The sequence below is a fragment of the Leuciscus leuciscus genome (assembly GCF_965113295.1).
Source record: "Leuciscus leuciscus genome assembly, chromosome: 13".
NCBI lineage: Eukaryota > Metazoa > Chordata > Actinopteri > Cypriniformes > Leuciscidae > Leuciscus > Leuciscus leuciscus.
In genome coordinates, this window is record NC_138737.1 from 21,198,307 (window position 1) to 21,219,135 (window position 20,829).

The window sequence follows — 20,829 nt, forward strand, 5'->3', positions numbered from 1 at the left end:
ATGAATATGCTTTTTTCACATTTGATTACTTTATTCAAATTTCTGTACTGTTAGATACCCGAAAAACTCTAAAAACACTGTTTATTTCATTTGTAGCCTTTCTTTGTTCTATATTGTATATATTTGTCCTATTTGTAATTCGATTGTTTGTTTTTATTTTGTTACTGACTGCTTACTTGTTTTAAATTCACATTAATTAGGCTGCTAGTTTTTGTTGTAGTATCAAAATTGGATTAAATAATTGATATTTCACTGGTTTTGACAAACATTTGAACCGCTGACCCAGTCCTCAGCACTGAGCCCTGCTGAAGCAGCTCTAAATATGTGCTGTGCTATTAAATGAAAGATAAAATATGATAGAGCAATAGAATGAACAGTGACAGTAGGCTTACAGAAGCTCATACAATGCATTTTAGCAGGCTTAATTAAGCATGAAAATAACTGAAAGAAATATATATATTTGATGAACAAATTAAGCCAACTAATATGATTTATAATCTTTTGGTTTATCTACTAATACATTTAAAAATTACAAATGCAGTGAAAATTCAGGTATCGGTTACGGTATCGGTATCGGCGAGTACCAAAAATTACAGTATCGGTATCGGACTCGTTCTGCAAAAAGTGGTATCGGGACATCCCTACACATTACATTTGTATCTTACCAGATTTGTAGTGCATATTAGGTGTAGGGCACACTGGATGTAGCAATTGTATTGGAAGGGTTGGTGTAAACCTGAATAATCTGATCAACAGATAAAAAAATCAAGAATGTAAACTAAAGTCCTTGCCAACATGCGCTGTCGATGCGTAGCATATGTTTATGCATAATATTATGATATGAATATTACGAACAGGATATATACTAAATATTTGCTGATCAAGGTCTTCTGACATAAATGTCAGCTTTCTTTTTTGATATCAAAAATGACAATTAGCGACTCGGCACTACATTTGCACTTAGATTTCGTTTGGAATACATGTTGGCACATGTAAACAAATATGTGAATCGAACTGCAGTGTTTAGGGTTCATACTGTGCACTCTTAAAAATAAAGGTTATTTACTGGCATCTATGGTTCCATGAAGAACATTTAACATTCCTGAACCTTTTTAGTGCAAAAATGTTCTTCCCAAAAAAAAAAAAAAAGATTTTTTCACTAAAAGGTTCTTTGGGGAACCAACAATGGTTCTTCTCTGGCATCACTGTGAAAAAAACCCTCATTTGAAACTTAAAAAAATTTAATAAAATGTTTTATAGCGTAAACTTTCAGAACCGGAAATCGGATTGGATTCATTCTGATTGACGGATATTAGTGATGTGAACAAACCTGCTAATACACACGAACAAATTTATTCCAATAACAGACGCATTTGGTTGTGGAGGTTTTTCATTTTCTGATGATAACATTTTATTCAAATATAATTATCACCATATTCTTAGTTTTACAATCAGTCTCATAATACAGACAAACACATGCCAGATGAAAGGTCAGAAGTATGACAACCCTTAGGGAAGTCATACAACAGGTGTGAATGAGAGAACAATATGAACCTCTTTTCTTAGCAACTACAGCCAGGCTGTCCTCCTCAGGAACCCAAGTCACCATGATTGTGCCAAGTAAGACGTGTTCCTGGATCAACATATTTCGTTGAGCCCGGAACAACATTCCAGCCTGAAAACAGTCATAAACTTATCAGCGGGAAATGATAGGTGAATAACAGTGGTGTTGATCCAGGAACATGTTGTACTTGGTGAAATCACATTCACCTCAGGAACCCAAACATGCATACTAGTCATACTAACTCACTCACTCAAACATCATTCAGATGTTCAGACGCTACATTCCCTTGTGCTTCTTCACTCTGTTCTCAGTCATCCTTTAAATTCACAGTCTTTTACTTCAGTATGGGATACACCTCTTACCATCCTGGTCCAGAACGATTTGAATCACCTTCTAATAGAGACGCTGGTCAGTCGGAGTTCTGTGATCAGTTCACACTTCAGACAAGTTGGCTCAGGCCGCATGTATTCTCAATACATCCATGCAAAGTGATCAGTCAGTCATGACCCTTTATAATGGGTTTAACCAAACAAATAATACTAAAGTTCAAAGCATTTCTCTTTGTTACTTTGTGCTTGTCATTGTAATATAAATTCCCTGGTTTAGTGGAATGTGCTTCTATATTATTGTACCTGGATTCACTACAGCACCAAGTAATGCAAAGGAAAAAATATACAACGAATTTTTATATTACAAGATGTACCATCCTTCTTCACTGGTCAGCAAATATCAATGCATATTTAGTGGTTTGGATTAACAATCATTGAGGGAGGAAGGGGCTGATGACATTGTGTCTGGAAGTCCGTAAGCTCTGAGAGAGTCACATACAGGTGGAAGCCTCTGGTAAACACTGGAGCTGTTTCTCAATGATACACCGCAGATACTTGTATCTATTCACAAACAGAGAGAGAGAGAAAGTTATTTAACCCTCTGATGCACGGGTTATTAAATCACAAAGAAAACAAAATTATGTTTTACAAAAATGGTAACACTTTACAATAAGCTCTCAATTGTTACAACATTAGATAATGTATTAACTAACATGAACTGACAATGAGCAATACATTTGTTACAGTATTTGTTAATGTTAGTTAATAAAAAATCCAGCTGTTTATTGTTTGTTCATGTTAGTTCACAGTGCATTAACGTTAATGTTAACGAATACAACTTTTGATTTTAATAATGTATAGTAAGAGTTGAAATTAATATTAACTAGATTAATACATGCTGTAGAAGTATTGTTCATTGTTAGTTCATGTAAACTAAGGTAGTTAACTAATGTTAACTAATGAAACCTTATTGTAAAGTGTTACCACAATAATCTAATAAAAAAACAATATACGCCACATTCAGAAATTTGGTATGTATGACAGAAGTCTCATATGCTCACCAAGGCTGCATGTATTTGATCAAAAATACAGTAAAACAATGGATGTTTGTTTCCGCCACAGAATAAAAAAAATAAAAAACGTAACCAACTTTTTATCTCACAATTTGGACTTTATAACTCACAATTGCAAGTTTCTATCTCACAATTCTGAGAAAAAAAAGAAATGCGTGATATACTGTAACTCACAATTCTTTTTTTTTTTTTTTTGCAATTTTGAATTTATATCTCGACATTCTGACTTTATTTCTCACGATTTGGAATTTATATCTCACAATTTTGCGGGAGGGGGGGGGGGGGGAATCTGAATTGTGATATGTAAACTCACAACTGCAGGAACAACAATAATAAAAAGTTGTGATAAACTTTTTTTTTTTCTTTTTTCATGGTGGACACAAGCTTCCTTAAAAATTTTTTTTTAATATATAGTCAAATGTAATTTATTCCTGTGACGACAAAGCAGAATGTTCAGCATCATTACTCCAGTCTTTAGAGTCACATGATCCTTCAGAAATCATTATAATATGCTGATTGGCTACTCACGAAACATTCCTTATTATTATTATCAATGTTTAAAACTGTTGTGCTGCTTCACATTTTTGTGGAAACCATGATACATTTTTTTCCAGAATTCATTGATAAATAGAAAGTTCAAAAGAAAAGTATTTGAAATAGAAATTGAAATAGAATGTCTTTACAGTGACTGTATTAATTACTTTCAAGAAATAATTAATAAATACATAAATAAAAATCATACTGGCCTCCAAACTTTCGAACGGTAGTGTATTAGGCTATATTAAACAATAATACAATACTCTTTTTGTGATGATTTTAAGAAAGTTACATACAAGTCCACTGCAAATTAAAATAATAGTAAATATCATGCGATCACAAGAAATTAATTCATTATATTACAGTAGATGGCTCTTGAAAGCAAGAAACTGATATTTGTCCTTGTGTGCAGCCTTTGACGTCACAGCTCAGGATAGTCACTAGTGAAGGGCTTGTGACTGTGTGTCATGCTGTGGTGCAATCAGCCAATTAGCATTGTCATGACTCGTGACATCATTTTCTGTGGCTCTAAGGGCAGCAGTCACATGGCATTCCGCTTCAACCTGGCAGCAGACCTGAGCCACCATGAGCAAATACGACACGATTCTGTCACAAACTTTAAATAAAAAATATGCCTGCGATTTCCGACGTACAGTATTGTGTCATCGTAGCTGACAGCAGACGCCTCGCGCATGTGCTACTTATGTAAGGTGAATCATACCTGCTTCTCAGCTTCTGCACCTCCCTGTCCTCCTCTTCCTTCAGTTTGGTAATAAAGCTCTGCAGGACAGGCATCTCAAATTTGATGTACTGCGCCACCTAGAGCAGTGGAGAGCAACTGCAGTCAGGTATGTGAATTTATTTGTATTTCAGTATCAGTAACCTCATTATAAACCCTCCTTCTCTCTCTCTCACACACACACACACACACACACACACTCACTTCATAGGGAATCTCCTCTCCCAGATCCTGCTCCATGAGAAAGATCTTGCAGACGTGTTCGCACGGTCCCTGAAGTATTCTCACTACTAAAGGGTAGTCTGTACGCTTCAACTGAACACGCTCTGAAACATAGAACACATATGTACATGAACAATAGATTTATACATTTGCTGAAGAATATATGGGGTACAATGGGGCTATAGGCACACCTTAAGGAAAATGTTCTTTTGAATACACCCATGAATATGATTGCAGAGAAAGAAAAAGATATTTATTATTATGTCAATTATGTTGTGCCTTTAGCACCAACATGAACATATTCTTCATTTATTAAAAAACTGTTGATTTAATTACCTTAAACAAAACTGAAAATCATTAACAAGACCTTTTTTTTCTAAATATATTCTGTAATGTTATCGATTTATTTGCTACATAAATCAACACTTGTCGACATTAGATCAGCTTTGCGTTGCTGCTTGTGATCATGTCGAGGATCAGTTTTCAAGTTTCTACGTACAGAGTGAAACGCAAATGTTTACCCTTTTACTCTAGTGTGCTTTTAGCCCAGTTGTACCCTAATGTTATCTGAAGAAAATGGAATTGGTGCTTGTTCTTGCCAAAACTCTTCATCATGGTGTTGTGGGAGGTTGCCAGAGTGTTGCTATGTGGTTGCTTAGGTGTTTTGGTTACTGGCCCATAAGAGCCCTGACACTCTGGGTTCTAGATTTGTCTTTGGTCCCTCCTTCAATGTTAGCCTGTATTATTCTCTGCCCACTTTAACATCAGCCAGGCAAATTTACCAAAAAATTCCGCCAGAAGATATGAGGTATCATTCATGTCTGTAGCACAAAGTTTAATATTCAATCAGATCCACAAATCTAAGGCTATGTTCACACTGCAACCCTTAGCGCTCAATTCTGATTTATTGCTCAGATCCATTTTTTGTTGTTTGGCTGTTCATATTATTATTATTTTTTTTAAATGTGTCCAAAATCAGATTCTAGTCTGAAACAGGTCACGATCTCTAACTGACCCGCATGCGCAAAAGAACAATAACAATGTCGACACGCAGTAGGTGTGTTGAAATTAATCGTTTCTACGATGAATCGCGATGTGGACGTGGAAGTCCAATATAATATTTTCTGTAAAAAAGTGTCTTATATAGCTGAAAATTCATGATTTCTTGTTGTCCGAATTAGTCAGTGTTTTTTTTTTTTTCTATCATGTATGATTATGTTATCAAAATATTTTATTTTACTGTTCTTTTGGTAATATTTCATTTATTTTATTTATAAAAGCCCTGAATAGTCAACATTAAATTGTTTAGAAATAACTTTTATCTTATAAAAATTTGTGTTCATAAATCTTTGGTTACCGTACCATACTTTGCCTTTAAATGGCTGGAATTATTTCTCCCAACTATGTAAGATACAGGAAATGATGTCACTTTCCCTCACTGATCTGAAGCACTGAAAGATATGTGTGCTCTCTCTGAGAAAATATTTTAATCTAAAAAGTTATTTTGTGAAACGTCAAAATTGTTACCGCAATATCCAAAGGAAAACAGAATTTATCACTGATCACACAGTGTGTTGTTTAAAAATCTTTCAATCATGATTTCATTAGAGCAATGTACTATTAGCATTTATGCTAGCAAGTGGAGTTTTTGGCTAATAAGTTCAAAATGGTCAATTCTGTTACCGTCAAACTCTGTTACCAATGTTATTTCTACACATTGCCTAATTGTCTGTAACAGAGTTGACAAACAATACTATAAAGAGATTACTTTTTTCTTAAAAGTAAAAAAAGGAAGTAACTTATGTTTGGCAAGCACTGCATTTTTTTTATTGAATATGTTTTCAATAAGATACTGGAAAAAATTTCTGTTAGTGAACAGTTTTTTTGTTTAACTTTTTGAAATGCAAAATGTAGAATCACTCGTTTACAGCGTGTGAGTGTGTGCGTGCCTGCGTGCGAGACCTGTGTGTATGTGTGCGTGCGAGTGTGTGTGGGCGTGTGTAACTTAAGTACACTACTTGACAGTTTAATGCTAGTGTTTATTAGTTCTAAATGCTCCTATTTGTTTAACTACATTCAGGAAGTGAACTTTCTTGAAGCAGATAAAACAAAAAGGGAGTTCATATATCTGACTGATTGTATTCATTGACGAAAATGTAGCCATGTGCAGTAATATATTGCAACGCATCGTGATGAATCATGATATCGAATCGAATTATTGACATGATAATCGTAATCGAATTGAATTGTGAGACCAGTGATGATTCACACCCCTAGCGCCAGCAAGGAATTATATGGAAGCAAACACATTTGCATGTTCATTTATAAGGTGATGTGCGGCAGAAGCCAATTTATGTGCAGGCGATAATGAGGATGCCGACGAGACTGAGGAGAAAGAGCAACGTTTTTCTTGTACATTTTTTCCAAGTTTTACTTGTATAGAGCTGTCACCGGAATACTTAAATGAGGATAACAGCTCACTGTCCCAACACTGACTAACTTCACTGACAAGACGGCAGATGTTCCACATTCACAGAGTGAGCAAAGAACTACCTGTATGTAAATCTTTGGAGTGTTTCCCATCAGCAGAATTGAGACGGATGTTGATCTAGAGCAGGGTTTCTCAAACTCGGTCCTGGAGGGCCACTGTCCTGCACAGTTTAGCTCCAACCCTGATCAAACACACCTAGCTGTGAGTTTCTAGTGATCCTGAAGACATTGATTAGCTCAGGTGTGTTTGATCAGGGTTGGAGCTAAACTGTGCAGGACAATGGCCCTCCAGGACCGAGTTTGAGAAACCCTGATCTAGAGTGAATTAAAAGTCTCATGAATTTCGATATCACTGTTCAGACTGAGGTAGCATTGCAAAACATCAGACCTGTATCTGATTTAGGACCATATTTGGAAGTGGCCCAAATCAGAATCAAAAAGATCAGATTCCATGTGGTTTGTGCTGAAAAAAACAAAAACAAAAACAGATCCGAATCGTATATGAGCAAAAAACACTCAAGTGTTCAAATTTTAGTTTTAGAACTTCTTTTTTCTATTTTCCCAAAAATGTGAGGACACACAAAAAAAAAAAAACAGATTTGGGACACTTTTGCCTGCAGCCTGAACGTAGCCTAAGCGTCAGCGATTATAATAGTGATTAAAGCCTCCACTATAGAATATATACTGTATAGTTTAAGTTGTGTTGTTCTCTGTCCACTAGATGGCGATTCAGTGTTGTAGTCAAGTGTAAAATAAAAGAAGACAGCAGCTGACCTCCGCTGGTATGAACGAGGTAGAGGGCGAAATCATCTGGGCTGTTCTCAATCTTGAACTTGTTCAGTAACACCCGCAGCACCTGTGGTGTGGTCATGCAGCTGTTGATCCGTACGTTAGTAACGGAACCATATGCAGGTGTGAACACGGCCGTCTGAACGAGAGAGAACAGAAAGAAGAACAAGAGATCGCATGACTGATCAACTTATACTCAAACGATCACACACACACACACACACACGTTTTATCTCAAGTTACCTTGTGGTTGTAGAAGTGACCGTTGATGGAAAATCTGTGCCTTCTGATTCGCCGCTGGTCACTAGGAGACCGTCTCCTGCCCCGTCTCAGTACACCGGCATCGCTTTTGGTTCTAAGAAGCTGAGCGGAGATGTCACACCCCTCTGCCAAGAGAAAACACAAGATGAGGCGGGAAAGCCAGTCACAGGTTTATTCAAAGCAATTGTTTTAAAAAGCAAGTTTTACCCTCTTCTTCTTCTTCTTCTTCGTGGTGTTGTGTCGTGCCGTTGCTTGATTGGTCCTCTGGGGGAGTCACTTCCACCTGAGGAGGAGATTGAGGAGTCTGTGTCTGACCCTCCTGACTGGACAAGTAAAGAGGAACAGAACAATTATTCCACTACATAATAGTCACAATTCACAGCACAACACAACGTTCTTAATATGTTTTGGCAAAAACATCTGAAATCGCATACTCTCTTGATCTTGACCTTGAATAGGTTCTTATTTTGAATAAGTAATTACTTCACAACCACTAAAATAAAATACACTATATAGTATGAATGTTATCTTGACGTACTACATTTGCCATGTTGTCATTACGTCACTTTACCTCCATTCACAAATCCTCTCCTGTGGCCTCATGGGATAGTAAAGTGTCCACACTTCAGAATCTCACCAGTAGAAGTAGGTCATCCGGGTACTTTTGGCCTACTCTTTTATGAGTCCTGTTAATTCAGACATACTTCTTTTGTCACGTACTGTTTTTCATCTACTATGTAGGGAAGTATGTGATTTCAGATGCAGCCATTTTCTTCAATTTTCCACCATAATTGAACCACATCACCGTTCAAAAGTTTGTGGTAAGTATGATTTTTTTTTATGTTTTTGAAAGAAGTCTCTTATATTTGTCACTAAACACAGATCTAATTAAGTTTTTATATACAAAGTACTTAGAAACGGGAATAGAACAACCAAACTAAACACAACATGAACTGACAAAGAACTGAAGGAAACACAGGGCTTAAATAGAACAAACAAACCAATCAGCTAAATGAATGACAGGTGTAAGACATAATCAATGAACAACCAAGGAAACAAACTGAAAACTATCCCTGCGTCCTAATGTCCATACTATCCATCCTATATGTGAGGTTAGAATAAGTGTGTCCAATCAAGTATGTCAAAATGGATGGTCTACTATTTCCAGTAGATTTTCGAAGTGTGGATCCATACACACTCTAAAGGCTAATATTACCCACAACCCATTGCGCTTTGGAGGAGGAACTACAAACACGAGTAAAAGGTGTTAAAAAACGACAAGACATGGTGGATGTGCGCGACCGACAGTGAGAGGTTTAGATGATTTTAGTGACTAATAATCAAAGTTTAACCTGATCAAACATATTTATTTAATATTATACGTATTATATTTCATCTGCAATAACAATGTGGACTTTTATAAAGATCAGTTTGAGCATTAACTTTTAAATGCATCATTATGCATTAATAAGAGGAGAGTTCTCCGCATGAAAGACCCGCGACTGCAGATCAACGCACTGCATTTCTCTCCGATTCGATAGGAAATGAAATTAAATGAAATGTGGAGGATTTTAACTGGGACAACATGATTGAGAGGCCAGTTTACTGTGACAGGATGCGACAGAGAGCAACCGTTAAAGACACAATTGTATGACGTGATAGTAAGATTGCTATTTATCAAGACGTTTCTGGCACAAACTGATGCCTAAAGTCTTTCATTCTGTTATCCACCTCAGTAGGTGCTGGAAACAATATTTGAGTTGGAGCTGTCAGATATATAAATAGTTCTTTTGAACCCCTCATTTGGAGTTGAGGCAAAAATAGATAAAAACCATAAAACATTAGAAACGTGTGCGTTATTTATATCACACAAGTCCAACACATTTGAGCTGATCGAATGCCAAAAGCACGGTCATCACAAGGATAGAGTTGCTATGGCAACAAACAAAGCAGGCTTTCAGTGTATGAGCTGCTGTGGTGTGTCAAGGTTACTTGAGTTTAAAGAACTGGGCTTAGTTTCAATGATGATGAAGATGTTTATATGCTATGGTTGATAAGTTACAACATAAGAACTGATTAATCACCATTTTATTTACTAAAGTGATGTTTAATGATGGAAAAATTCAGCAGTGCAAAAATAAATCTGAGTATTTATCAATCTTGAGCAGCAAATCATATTAGAATGATTTGTGAAGGATCATGTGACATCCCAAAACGAGATAGATTTACTTGAGAAGAAAGATGAACCTTCTTGGTAAGAAGAATTACTGATTTTTAGCAGCGTACTATTCTTTCTCTCTTCACTGATGTATACTAGTTTCTAAATTAAGCATGTATAGGAAGTCAGTAAGCTAATGTAAAAATATCTAACCTCTGGTTGTCTAGGTTACACCCTGAGTGCCAGGAGGTAGATGAGGGAGGTGGTTTGATTCGCTCGTGGTCATCCTGCATCTGAAGCCTGATTGGTCGACGCAAACCCCATGAGATATTGAGAAGTCCTTCTATGATCAGCTCCTCCTCTTCCTGCCGGCAGAATACATACAACATACATATACGCTCGTACTTGAGTTTGTTATCCTGATGAACAGGAGTGACGATACAAAAAGGTATTAGGTTTAAGTGACCCACAAGCCACCTTTTGACTTTTAGAATAAATGAGGCTTATAAATGATAAATACAGCATGTCAGTAGTTTGGCATCTGGGCAAGCTGCATTTACAGACACAAAAGAAGCCTCAGTCACCCCCACACATGGGCGCACATCCCCTCCAGACACAGACGCTTATTACTCCCCTGACAATAGTGAATAATTGAGAAAGCACAGAAGGGGTCAAACGCTTCCCCACCTGCCACACAATGAGTGTAAAACTCTTTCTTACCTCTCTGTGTCGTAGCTGCAGGTTCTTCCCTTCATAGTAGAGATTGTAGGTCTTTAAATACGAGAGAATGCTGGTCCTGAGAAAGAACAAAGTCTTGCTTAATAATTCATTTAATCTTTAAAATGTTAAACTTATATATTGTGTCAGAGGGGGTGTGTCTTAAAAGTTCATTGGGTGCAACCATGTGATAACCTTTCCAATAAATACATTTTTTTGACTGAATTGGCAACTGAATAAAGAAATGAAACCAGCAAATATTTTATTAAGAAATGCCATTTAAAAGTTGTAGTTATTTATTAATTCACTATTTTATTGAAACATATATCGATGTGTATTTATTTGTCAATGTGTAAAGTGATTTTTTCTTTCGCATATATATATTAGTACTGTAAAATCGCATCTAACATAAAAGTTTTTGTGTGTATATATTATTATATTTATATATATATATGTCTGTGTGTGTGGGTGCATATATAAATATAGTATATATACAGTATATACACAAACAAACATATAAATATAGAATATATAATAATATATACACACACACACATATATATTATGTAAACAAAAACTTAATCGCGATTAATTGATTTGTGTGTGTGTGTGTATATACAGTATATATATATATATATATATATATATATATATGTGTGTGTGTGTGTGTGTGTGATTATTGTGTATATATATATATATATATATATATATATATATATATGTACATTTCCTGTACTTTCAAGTTACATGGATTGTAAATAATAATAACAATAATAGTAACAACAATAACTCAAATGTAACATAAATGTAATATATTTATATACATTAATATATGTAGTTGCAGTATCTAATCTGGTTACTACACACATTCTTTTCTACAATGTGATTAACTATTTTTAACTTTAATCTAGTAGGATTAATGAATTAATTCAAATTAATGTTCATGTCCATGTATTATGTAGGGTTTATTTATAATATTTAGACTTACTGTACATAATCCCTTACATAGTGAATACATTATTGCAGAACCGTAACAGCCATTAGTTCAGATGTTATCAAGAGTTTGTTAAGATTTATACTCACTTGCTGATGAATTTGTTCTCTCCAACCCGTACGCCGTCATTCCTGTCATCCATTTTATCCCAGCCACGACTGCATGGAAGAACTCTAGAGAGACCGAGAGGGAGGAGAACGGAGAAAGAGAATGTTTCTGTTCCTTGTTTTAACATCAAAGAATTAACTCTTCGTTATCTAGGTCAGAGAAAAAAAGAGGGTAAGAGAACAAACCCTTAAAACAAAACAAATAATGTATGCATATCTCACACTCCACACTAGCTCATGTATTTTTGATATCTCTAGACAAGAGACTATGCTCTGTTCTATATCACACAAACCCACGTGAAGCCGACATCTGCAAGTCACAGCTGAAAGTAAACTATTCATGAGGATGTGACCAGAATAGACATGAAGCACATACTGGAATGAATAAGGGGATTGAAACAGTTCATCAACACATTTAAAGACCCCATGAATTCAAAGCTAAAGTTTTGTGTTCTTTAGTCCATGTGTGTTAGCTTTGAGGTCACCTATAGTAGGCTATAACTCAATGTAAACGCTAAGACAGTGCTACAGGGAGACAGGAAGGACTGCTGATCGGCCTTGCGGTGCCAAACCACGTGTAACCATATGTCCCCCAGACATGTTTGAGAATAGTAACTTGGTGGAAGAGTGGAGTAACATCTCACAGCAAGAGCTAGAAAATCTGTCACAGTCCATAAAGATGAGATGTATTATTAACTTAAATCAGCTGTCCAGGGACTCATTATTCCATTTCTGTTTGTCATATGTGAAATTTGTTCAGTTATGCCTCATATTATGTTCATACACATATTTCAACGTTAAGAAAAAAAACAACAACAGTTGAACAACTACTTTCGTCAAAGTTTGGGGTCAGTAAGATTTTTATTTTTTAAGAAATTAATACTTCTATTCATCAAGGACACATTCAATTGATCAACATTTATAATGTTACAAAAAATATATAATAAATGCTGAACAAAAAAAACAGATAAATATTAAGCAGTACTGTTTTCAACATTGATAATAATCAGAAATGTTTCTTGAGCAGCAAATCATCATATTAGAATGATTTCTGAAGTATCATGTGACTCTGAAGACCGAGTCTGATGTATAATGCTGAAAATTCAGCTTTAACATCACAGGAATAAATTACATTTAAAAATATATTCAAATAGAAAACAATTATTTTAAACTATAATTATTTTAAACTTTATATACTCATCTGAAATCTGGCATTTCTTTTTGTTGTGTTTCTTCTGGGAAAACACAAAAAATACTGATGACTCATGCTGCACTACACAGATTGTTGTCCAATCAAATGATCTCTCGATTAAGAGTGTCCCGCCCCCCAATTTGATCAGACTTTAACATTTAAACTGGTAAAAGATGCTCAGTCACAATGATGATCAATATATAAAAATTTTTAGGAATGCCATTGATTGAAATCCAATCAGTGCTATAGGATAATACAGTATTGTCCCTTGCGGTTCATTACACATGAAACCAGAGACTAAAATGAAACAAGATATAAAAAGCCTACAAGCAAAATAGCCAAGAGAGCAATAATCAAAAGAAAATATTTGTTTAATTCATCTATAGAACGTGTCCATTTGAAAGACGAAAGAGTACAGTTAGTTATATAAACTACTTTTACCTTTTCTATAAGGCTCAATGGCTGACACATAAACTCATGTTTGGAGGTTCCCCTGGCACAATACAAACTGCTCTACTCAAGGCTTCCTTCCTCACCAGCTGGAGAGGCTTTACTGACTCTTCCGGAGACGGGGACAGGTGCGGGACAACAGGGGTACTGTTACCCTGCTGATACAACTACTCAACATCTCTGAGTGACTACAGCTCTGAACCAATCCTAGCTGTTGCCGTTTTATTGTGTCTCATTCAGTACACAACTGTCATTCCAACAAAGCTGAAACGAATACTGTCAAACCATATCTAACTTTAATAAAACGATACGTTTTCACACTGAATCTAACGTTAAAGGAACTAAAAGTGAGGAAATTGCAGTGACTATCTGCATAGTACGTGGTTTCACAACTTTGTAGGAGCGAATCAGTGTTAAGGGAAAAAATGAAAATTCTGTAATTATTTACTCACTCGAATGTCATTTAAAGCCTGAATTACTTTCATTGTTCTGTGGAAGATAAAAGAAGATATTTTGAAGAAGGTTGATAATCAAACCATTTCATTTCCAATTGACTTCCATAATACGGACAGGAAATACAATGGAAGTCAATAGGATCCAAAAATGTTTGATTACAAATGTTCTTTAAAATATCTTGTTTTATATTCCATTACAAACACAGTCATATACAGGTTTGGATTGGAACGAATTGAGGGTGAGTAAATAATGACAGAATTTTCACCTTTAAATACAGGAAAAACACTGCAGAAAGCAGTCATGTGTCCTCTGTACTACATGATAAAATAGCATAAGTTACTTGAAATCAACCTTTTTGCATTTAAATCCTGACATTTATCAACAGTCTGAAGAATACTTTCCATTATCTGTCTCACTATTTCATGGCATGTGTTAATCTAGACATAAGAAGACTAAACTGTGCGCACATTACCTTATCTCTGATGTAAACGGCTCTTTCGCAGCGGATCGCCTGGTGGTCTTTAAATGCTAAGGGAGTGCTGGACCCATGTGACTCTCCTAAACTCTTCCTCTCAGATTTGCACAGCGGAAACTGACACGAGGTTTCAGACTTCCTCAATTGTGGTTTCGCTTGCTGCCTCCTCCTCCCTTTATCTCCTTGTGTCTGTTTCTCTCAAGTTCACCAATGTCTTTACGCACACCACCATCAATCATAAACCAACAAAAGATATATGAACCCCATCAACTTTATGAGCACTTAGAATCACTTTAGGAGAACTACTTAGTGTACACAGACATGAGCATGTAACTCAAGGGTCCAGTACACACACAAATACACACAAACAAGGCACAGTTGACCTAGTGAGACCTTAAATGGAACCGTTAAAGGCCTCATTCAATCCCTGACAAAACTCCCGCTCGATTATTCTTTCACAAGATTATGCAAACGGATTTCTCTTTTGTACAGGCATGTTTTCTTATCAACACTACCATCTCTTGACCCAGCGTTAAGTATGTGTGGCTGTTAGTGTGTGTGTGTGTGTGTGTGTGTGTGTGTGTGGCCCCTCCCACGTCTTTCATACACACCACTCGCTGCGCTCAATCAGGAGATGATGAAATATTCAATACCAACTGAGCAGTTTATTCTGACATGAATATTTCATATCCCAAATAAAGTCCTGTCAGAACTACAGATGATCAGTATAAGAGCTATTAGTTTCTGAAACACGTCCAAAAGTCATTGCCAACAGATAACGGGTATCAGATGACAGGTGCTGATTAGAAGGGGTCTGTATTTAGGGATGCATGATATATCAGTGCCCTCTCGACCGATATTGTACAAGCTCATTTCCCCGCCATCTAACACTTTAAAACACTAATCATTTAATTACAATGTTAAATGTTACTGTAAACGGTAACACTTTACAATAAGGTTCATTAGTTAACATTACCTTAGTTAACATGAACTAAGGATGAATAATGCTTTCAATTAATCTTTGTTAATGTTAATGTCAACATTTACTAATAGGCTACATTATTAAAATCAAAGGTTGTAATTTGTTAACATTAGTTAATGCACTATGAACTTACACAAACAATGAACAGCTGGGTATGTATTAACTATCATTAACAAAGATTAATAAACACTGTAACAAATGTATTTCTCATTGTTAGTTCATGTTAGTTAATACATTAACTAATGTTAACTAATGAACCTTATTGTAAAGTGTTACCATGTAACTTTAGTAAATCTCAAAATGAATATACATTTTTTATACTGTATGTTATATCAGAATATATAGCCTACTGTTTATAAGTTTGGGGTCAGTGAGATTTTGTTCTTCTAAAGAAATTAATACTTTTATTCTGCAATTAAATGGATCGAAAGTGACAGTTAAGACATTTATAATGTTACAAAAGATTACTATTTCCAATAAATGCTGTTCTTTCTATTTATCAAAGAATCCTGAAAAAAAGTGTACAACTGTTTCCACAAACAAAAAATATTAAGCAGCACAACTGTTTTTAACATAGATAATAATAAGAAATGATTCTTGAGCAAATCAGTATATTATAATGATTTATGAAGGATCATGTGACACCGAAGACTGGAGTAATGATGCTGAAAATTCAGCTTTGCATCACAGGAATATACAAAGAAATAAATTATGTTTAAAATATATTTAACAAATATTTATTTTTTATCAAATAAACTCAGCCTTGGTGAACAAAACATAAAAAAAAAATCTTACCAATCCTAATGTTTCAACGGTAGTGTACAGTACAAATACTGGCCAAGACGTCAATCCAAAACATGCAGAACAAGGAAAAGGGAAAGCCAAGAGAGAATAAAAACATTTCACAATCTTATCTGAACTGTTACCTTTTTCTTTTCCAGTTAACTACTTTTAATCCTTTTTTTTATCCAAGATCAAATGTTGGTTAGAAAATACACCCCATTATACAAAAAAACTAATTTACATAAAGAAAATGCAAAGATGACCCTGCTTTAGTCTCTGCAATGCAATAAGCCTTTTTCACGCTTTTCACTGGAACTACTCGAGCACCACTCTTCGAGAGACATGTACTTTTCCACGCTTACGCAACTGTGCACTTGAGCATTAAATGTGTCAGGGGAATTATGAAAAATGAATGAAAAAGAGCATGAGAACTATTTTTACAGTCTTTTGGACTCATGTGACCATCCAATCTGCCAGTTCTCGTAAAGATCAACTCAGCATCTACAAAAAGTACCTAATTATGAATAATTACATGTTTTTTCCAAACGCAGACTCTGTCTGGTGGGTTGGCACTTGAGTTGACTGGGCGGGCACATGTGTGGAAGTGCTGGGAAGATTGTGGAAGTGGGACAGACTGGATGGAAGTTGTGATTCGTTCCGCTTCAGCATCCAAATGGATTGTTTTTGCTTAAGTTACTAGGCTATTTATATAATAAATTCGACCCGGATTATTTTATGCCTGTTCATGCTATTGTTTGCAATGGCTTTAATCCAACCACGGACACCCCATCCCTCTTTTTCCTTCCCACTGGTTTGAAAGTTATTCCACCTTGTTGTCCAATTCCAAAGCAACCGCTCACTAACCTCTTCCTTTAAGATCCAGGCCAAGATCTCTGCTTGATGTTTCCTGGCCTAGATCCACACACACACACACACCACACACACACACACCTCCCCCAACCAGCATCTATAGCTCGGCGGCTATTGTTTAAATTGCTACGGCAACCTGGAAAACACTTGCAAAGCAACAACGAGCTTCGTCCAACAATGCTTAAAGTAACACGTCTGCTCCTTCTTCCTTTCTTCTTCCTTCCCTTCATTTATATGTTCGGCAGCTTGCACTGCCACAGTTGTCGGCATGTTTACTGATGGTTTCTGAAACACTCAAGTGTTATGAAATATGACACAGAAGACAAAACACAGCTATACTTTGCATGGAAAAACTGCCTTGCATCTGAGACACTAAAGCTAGTGAGTAACTCATTTGGAACACTGAAAAAACAATCCACATTTATCACAACAAATGGTTTTTAGATGACAGTTGTTTAGTTTAGAAAAATAGAAGGATTCTCATTTTTTCTCCTTGATTTTGTACTGGAAAGTAACTGAAACTCAAATGTGTCTCAGTCACTGCCAGAAGGGGTGAGGATCACTGTTAAAGGGATAGTTCACCCCAAAAAAGAAAATTATGCTCTCATAAGTAACATATAGGCTATGTAGTTTCAAACCAGTAGGCTATACATTTCTTTGTCAGTGGAACACAAAAGATGTTTTTAGAATGTCCAAACACAAAGTTTTCATGGCTTTTCAAGAAGACTTGAAAGAATTTAGTGATTTGTCCAGTATGACCTAAAAGTACTCTTGAAGTTTTATACAATAATTATTCCCGGTCCTCAAATCTGATTGGTCGAGCAGCGTTCCAGGACCGCTGATATTTACGGAAGTTCAACAGCAGTGGGACGTTTCTTTTATTTGTACCCGCCTTTTTCCTACGCCCCATGACGCCCCTTGGCGCGAATTATGGGAGTAACTTTCCGTTAAGCGGAAAACAATCAGCGAAATGTAGTAAAACTAATTACTACAACAGACCATGAACAAGCTTGCAATATTACGAACATGTTAAACATCACTGTAGTAATAAATGTCTGTATTATGTAACATATGTTGCCTTAATCAAAAATGTTCATTAACTGGAACATTGAGTGATAACATTTCAAAGTGATTTCTATGATTTTGACTGACAATAAATATTGTATTTACCGGCTTTAGAAAATTTCAGTAAGTAGATTAGAGGTGAAAAGGAGAAAGCATCCGTGTGAAAAACCTGGAAGAGAGGATTTGGGGAGGAAAAATTCTTGTTATATGTGCATTAAAATACCAAGCGTTACATTATTCTTCTGACGTCTGCAAATAGAAAATGAAGGAAATATTACAGCTCATTCAGTCAAACTGACGGATAACGATTATTTGTGACGCAACCTTATGATTTGGAATGATTTCTTTCAGTCTTTTTGAGTGAAACTTCTCCAAACCGGAAGTGCCTCCCATAATCTAAATCGCAGGAGTATCATTATGAAAAAGAGGAATACTTCCACTTGTCTGTGACTCTGGTGACTCACAAAGCTTGATGCTTTGGCTTCTTTTAGAACTATTTTCATTGGTGACAATTGAAATAACTGGCCAATTTCAGACGGAATCATAAGTAATCACAGTCAAATCAGCTGTGATTACCTGAGGCAAAATCAGAAGTTATGTTCTCTATTTGAATATATTTTAAAATGTAATTTACTCTTGTGATGACAAGTCTGTATTTTCAGCAGCCATTACTCTAGTCTTCGGAAATCATTTTAATATGTTGATTTGCTGCTCAAGAAACATTTCTCATCATTTTTCAATTGAAAACAGTTGTGCTACTTAATATTTTTGTTGAAACGGACATTTTTTTCCCAGGAAAAAAACGGCATTTATTGGAAACAGTATTTAGTCACACTGTACATGTCTTTACTGTCACTTTTGGTCAATTTAATTTGTCCTTGCTGAATAAAAATAAAAATATTTTTTTTTAAAAAGTACTTTCATTGTACATAAAAAGAAGAAGCACAAACTTCTCTATTTGTACTCCATGGAAGAAAGTAAGTCATACGGGTTTAACAAAACATTTTTTTTTTTGGGTGAACTATTCAAGATAAACCAGACTGGTTATGTAATCTGGCCAGATATAATGCCAGGCGAGTCATAGTTACTTTCATTGCTCTCCAGGAGATAAACAACTCTAAATGTTAAAAACTGTAGTATATTATTCTCTTGACAAGAGTCTACAGATGCTATTGTAATCTGAAGCCTGAATACTAGATTACATTTTCAGTAAGACATTCTCAATGCATTTCAATACACAACTGATCATATAACACATTATGATACAAAGTTGCAAACATGGCAGTAGCAGATAACACAGTCACTCACTGGTACACAAGCGTCCAAGTCTGAGTACGTCGTGAGTAACAAACATCTACGAAAACAGTGAACACAAGCACCCACCACTCTCTTGTAGATCTCTGCTGCCCAGATGTCACGATGCCCGTCGCTCAGGGGTGTAAATCTTATCTGTCTCCAGACAACACTCAATCTCAACGAATCTACCATCCGAGACAATATGAACCGATACAGGGCTTTACTTAGTCCAACTCCGACCGAGCTTCTGTGCGAACAATCGCAGTTTGAGGGGGGCGTCCGTCTGAGGAAGAGGAGGAGGAGGAGGAATACCCCCATCTGCTGTTCTAGACCTCAGATAGCGCATCAGCCAATCAGCGCGCGCTCCGACGCCCCTTTGTTCGCGCGCTGCTCCTTTAGCGCTGGAGAACATATGCGTTCTGAGGGGAATCCCCAAAACAATAGCCCACTAAAGAGGAAAAGGAGGAACATAAGCTTCATTTTACCCGTGGTAACGTGTGACTAAATGCGCAAAAGGCATAAATAACCCCCAAAAGAGGCAATTTTTTAGACTTGTGAACTATAACCAACTTTTTATTAGTCAAAGAATCCTGAAAAAATTATCACGTGTCCACAATGCAGCAAAAACTATTTTCAACACTGATAATAAATGATAATAATATATATATATTATGCCTGCAGTTTGTTTCACTGGTTTATTCAAGGAGTAAAACACATTTTCTCATTCAGCAGTGGAAAATTTGGTAACAAATGGGTTAATGACGCTGACAGTGAGGATTAGATCATCATGGGTCATCAGGTCAGAAAATGAGCAAATCTGAGCTGGGAATGACTGGTATCGTTTTAATCTCTTGTCATCTGCTACCCTTATGATCTCCCCATCTGTTCAGAACACAGTTAAAGGGTTAATAAAGCCTCAAAAGCTCCAAAGTGTTTTGGGAGCTCAGGATTAAAAAAAAGATTTAAAACTAATAGTACGAAGCAAATTATTTAGTTCATTTCTAAATATTGTGCTTTTATTGTTTTCTCTGTGTTTAAGGTTTTGTCCAGACATATTCACCCTTAGACACTTCTTGTAGGCCTGTAATATATTATATCATATGATAAATGGTGATTCCTATATTCATAACATAGCCTACTTTTGAAACAAAATAATAGTTTAAAAAAAAGAAGTAATTTTACTCAATTTATTAATGTTTTTACTCCACAGCTGTGCAGTTTTTGGTAAAAAAAAAGAAAGAAAGAAGCTTTATGTCAAATTCACTTTATAAAAGACCCAC

The 20,829-nt window shown here is 35.8% G+C and overlaps 1 protein-coding gene across 4 annotated transcripts; it reads right to left on the reverse strand.

The window, feature by feature from the left end:
* Window positions 1-1,384: 1,384 nt before the first annotated feature.
* Window positions 1,385-19,891, reverse strand: rassf2a (Ras association domain family member 2a). 4 transcript variants are annotated; one of them, XM_082187514.1, is made up of 10 exons: window positions 19,637-19,891; window positions 11,963-12,046; window positions 10,883-10,958; window positions 10,376-10,527; window positions 8,212-8,327; window positions 7,987-8,129; window positions 7,729-7,882; window positions 4,447-4,568; window positions 4,225-4,322; window positions 1,385-2,454 (listed from the first exon to the last, which is right to left on the reverse strand). In XM_082187514.1, exons 2-10 carry the CDS (start codon window positions 12,013-12,015, stop codon window positions 2,385-2,387), a joined length of 984 nt encoding a protein of 327 aa, XP_082043640.1. In that variant the 5' UTR covers window positions 12,016-12,046; window positions 19,637-19,891; the 3' UTR covers window positions 1,385-2,384. The 4 variants fall into 4 exon arrangements, with proteins under 4 accessions (XP_082043640.1, XP_082043643.1, XP_082043641.1 ...); XM_082187517.1 differs by lacking the exon at window positions 19,637-19,891 and adding an exon at window positions 19,562-19,583; XM_082187515.1 differs by lacking the exon at window positions 19,637-19,891 and adding an exon at window positions 14,551-15,208.
* Between the last annotated feature and the right edge of the window lie 938 nt (window positions 19,892-20,829).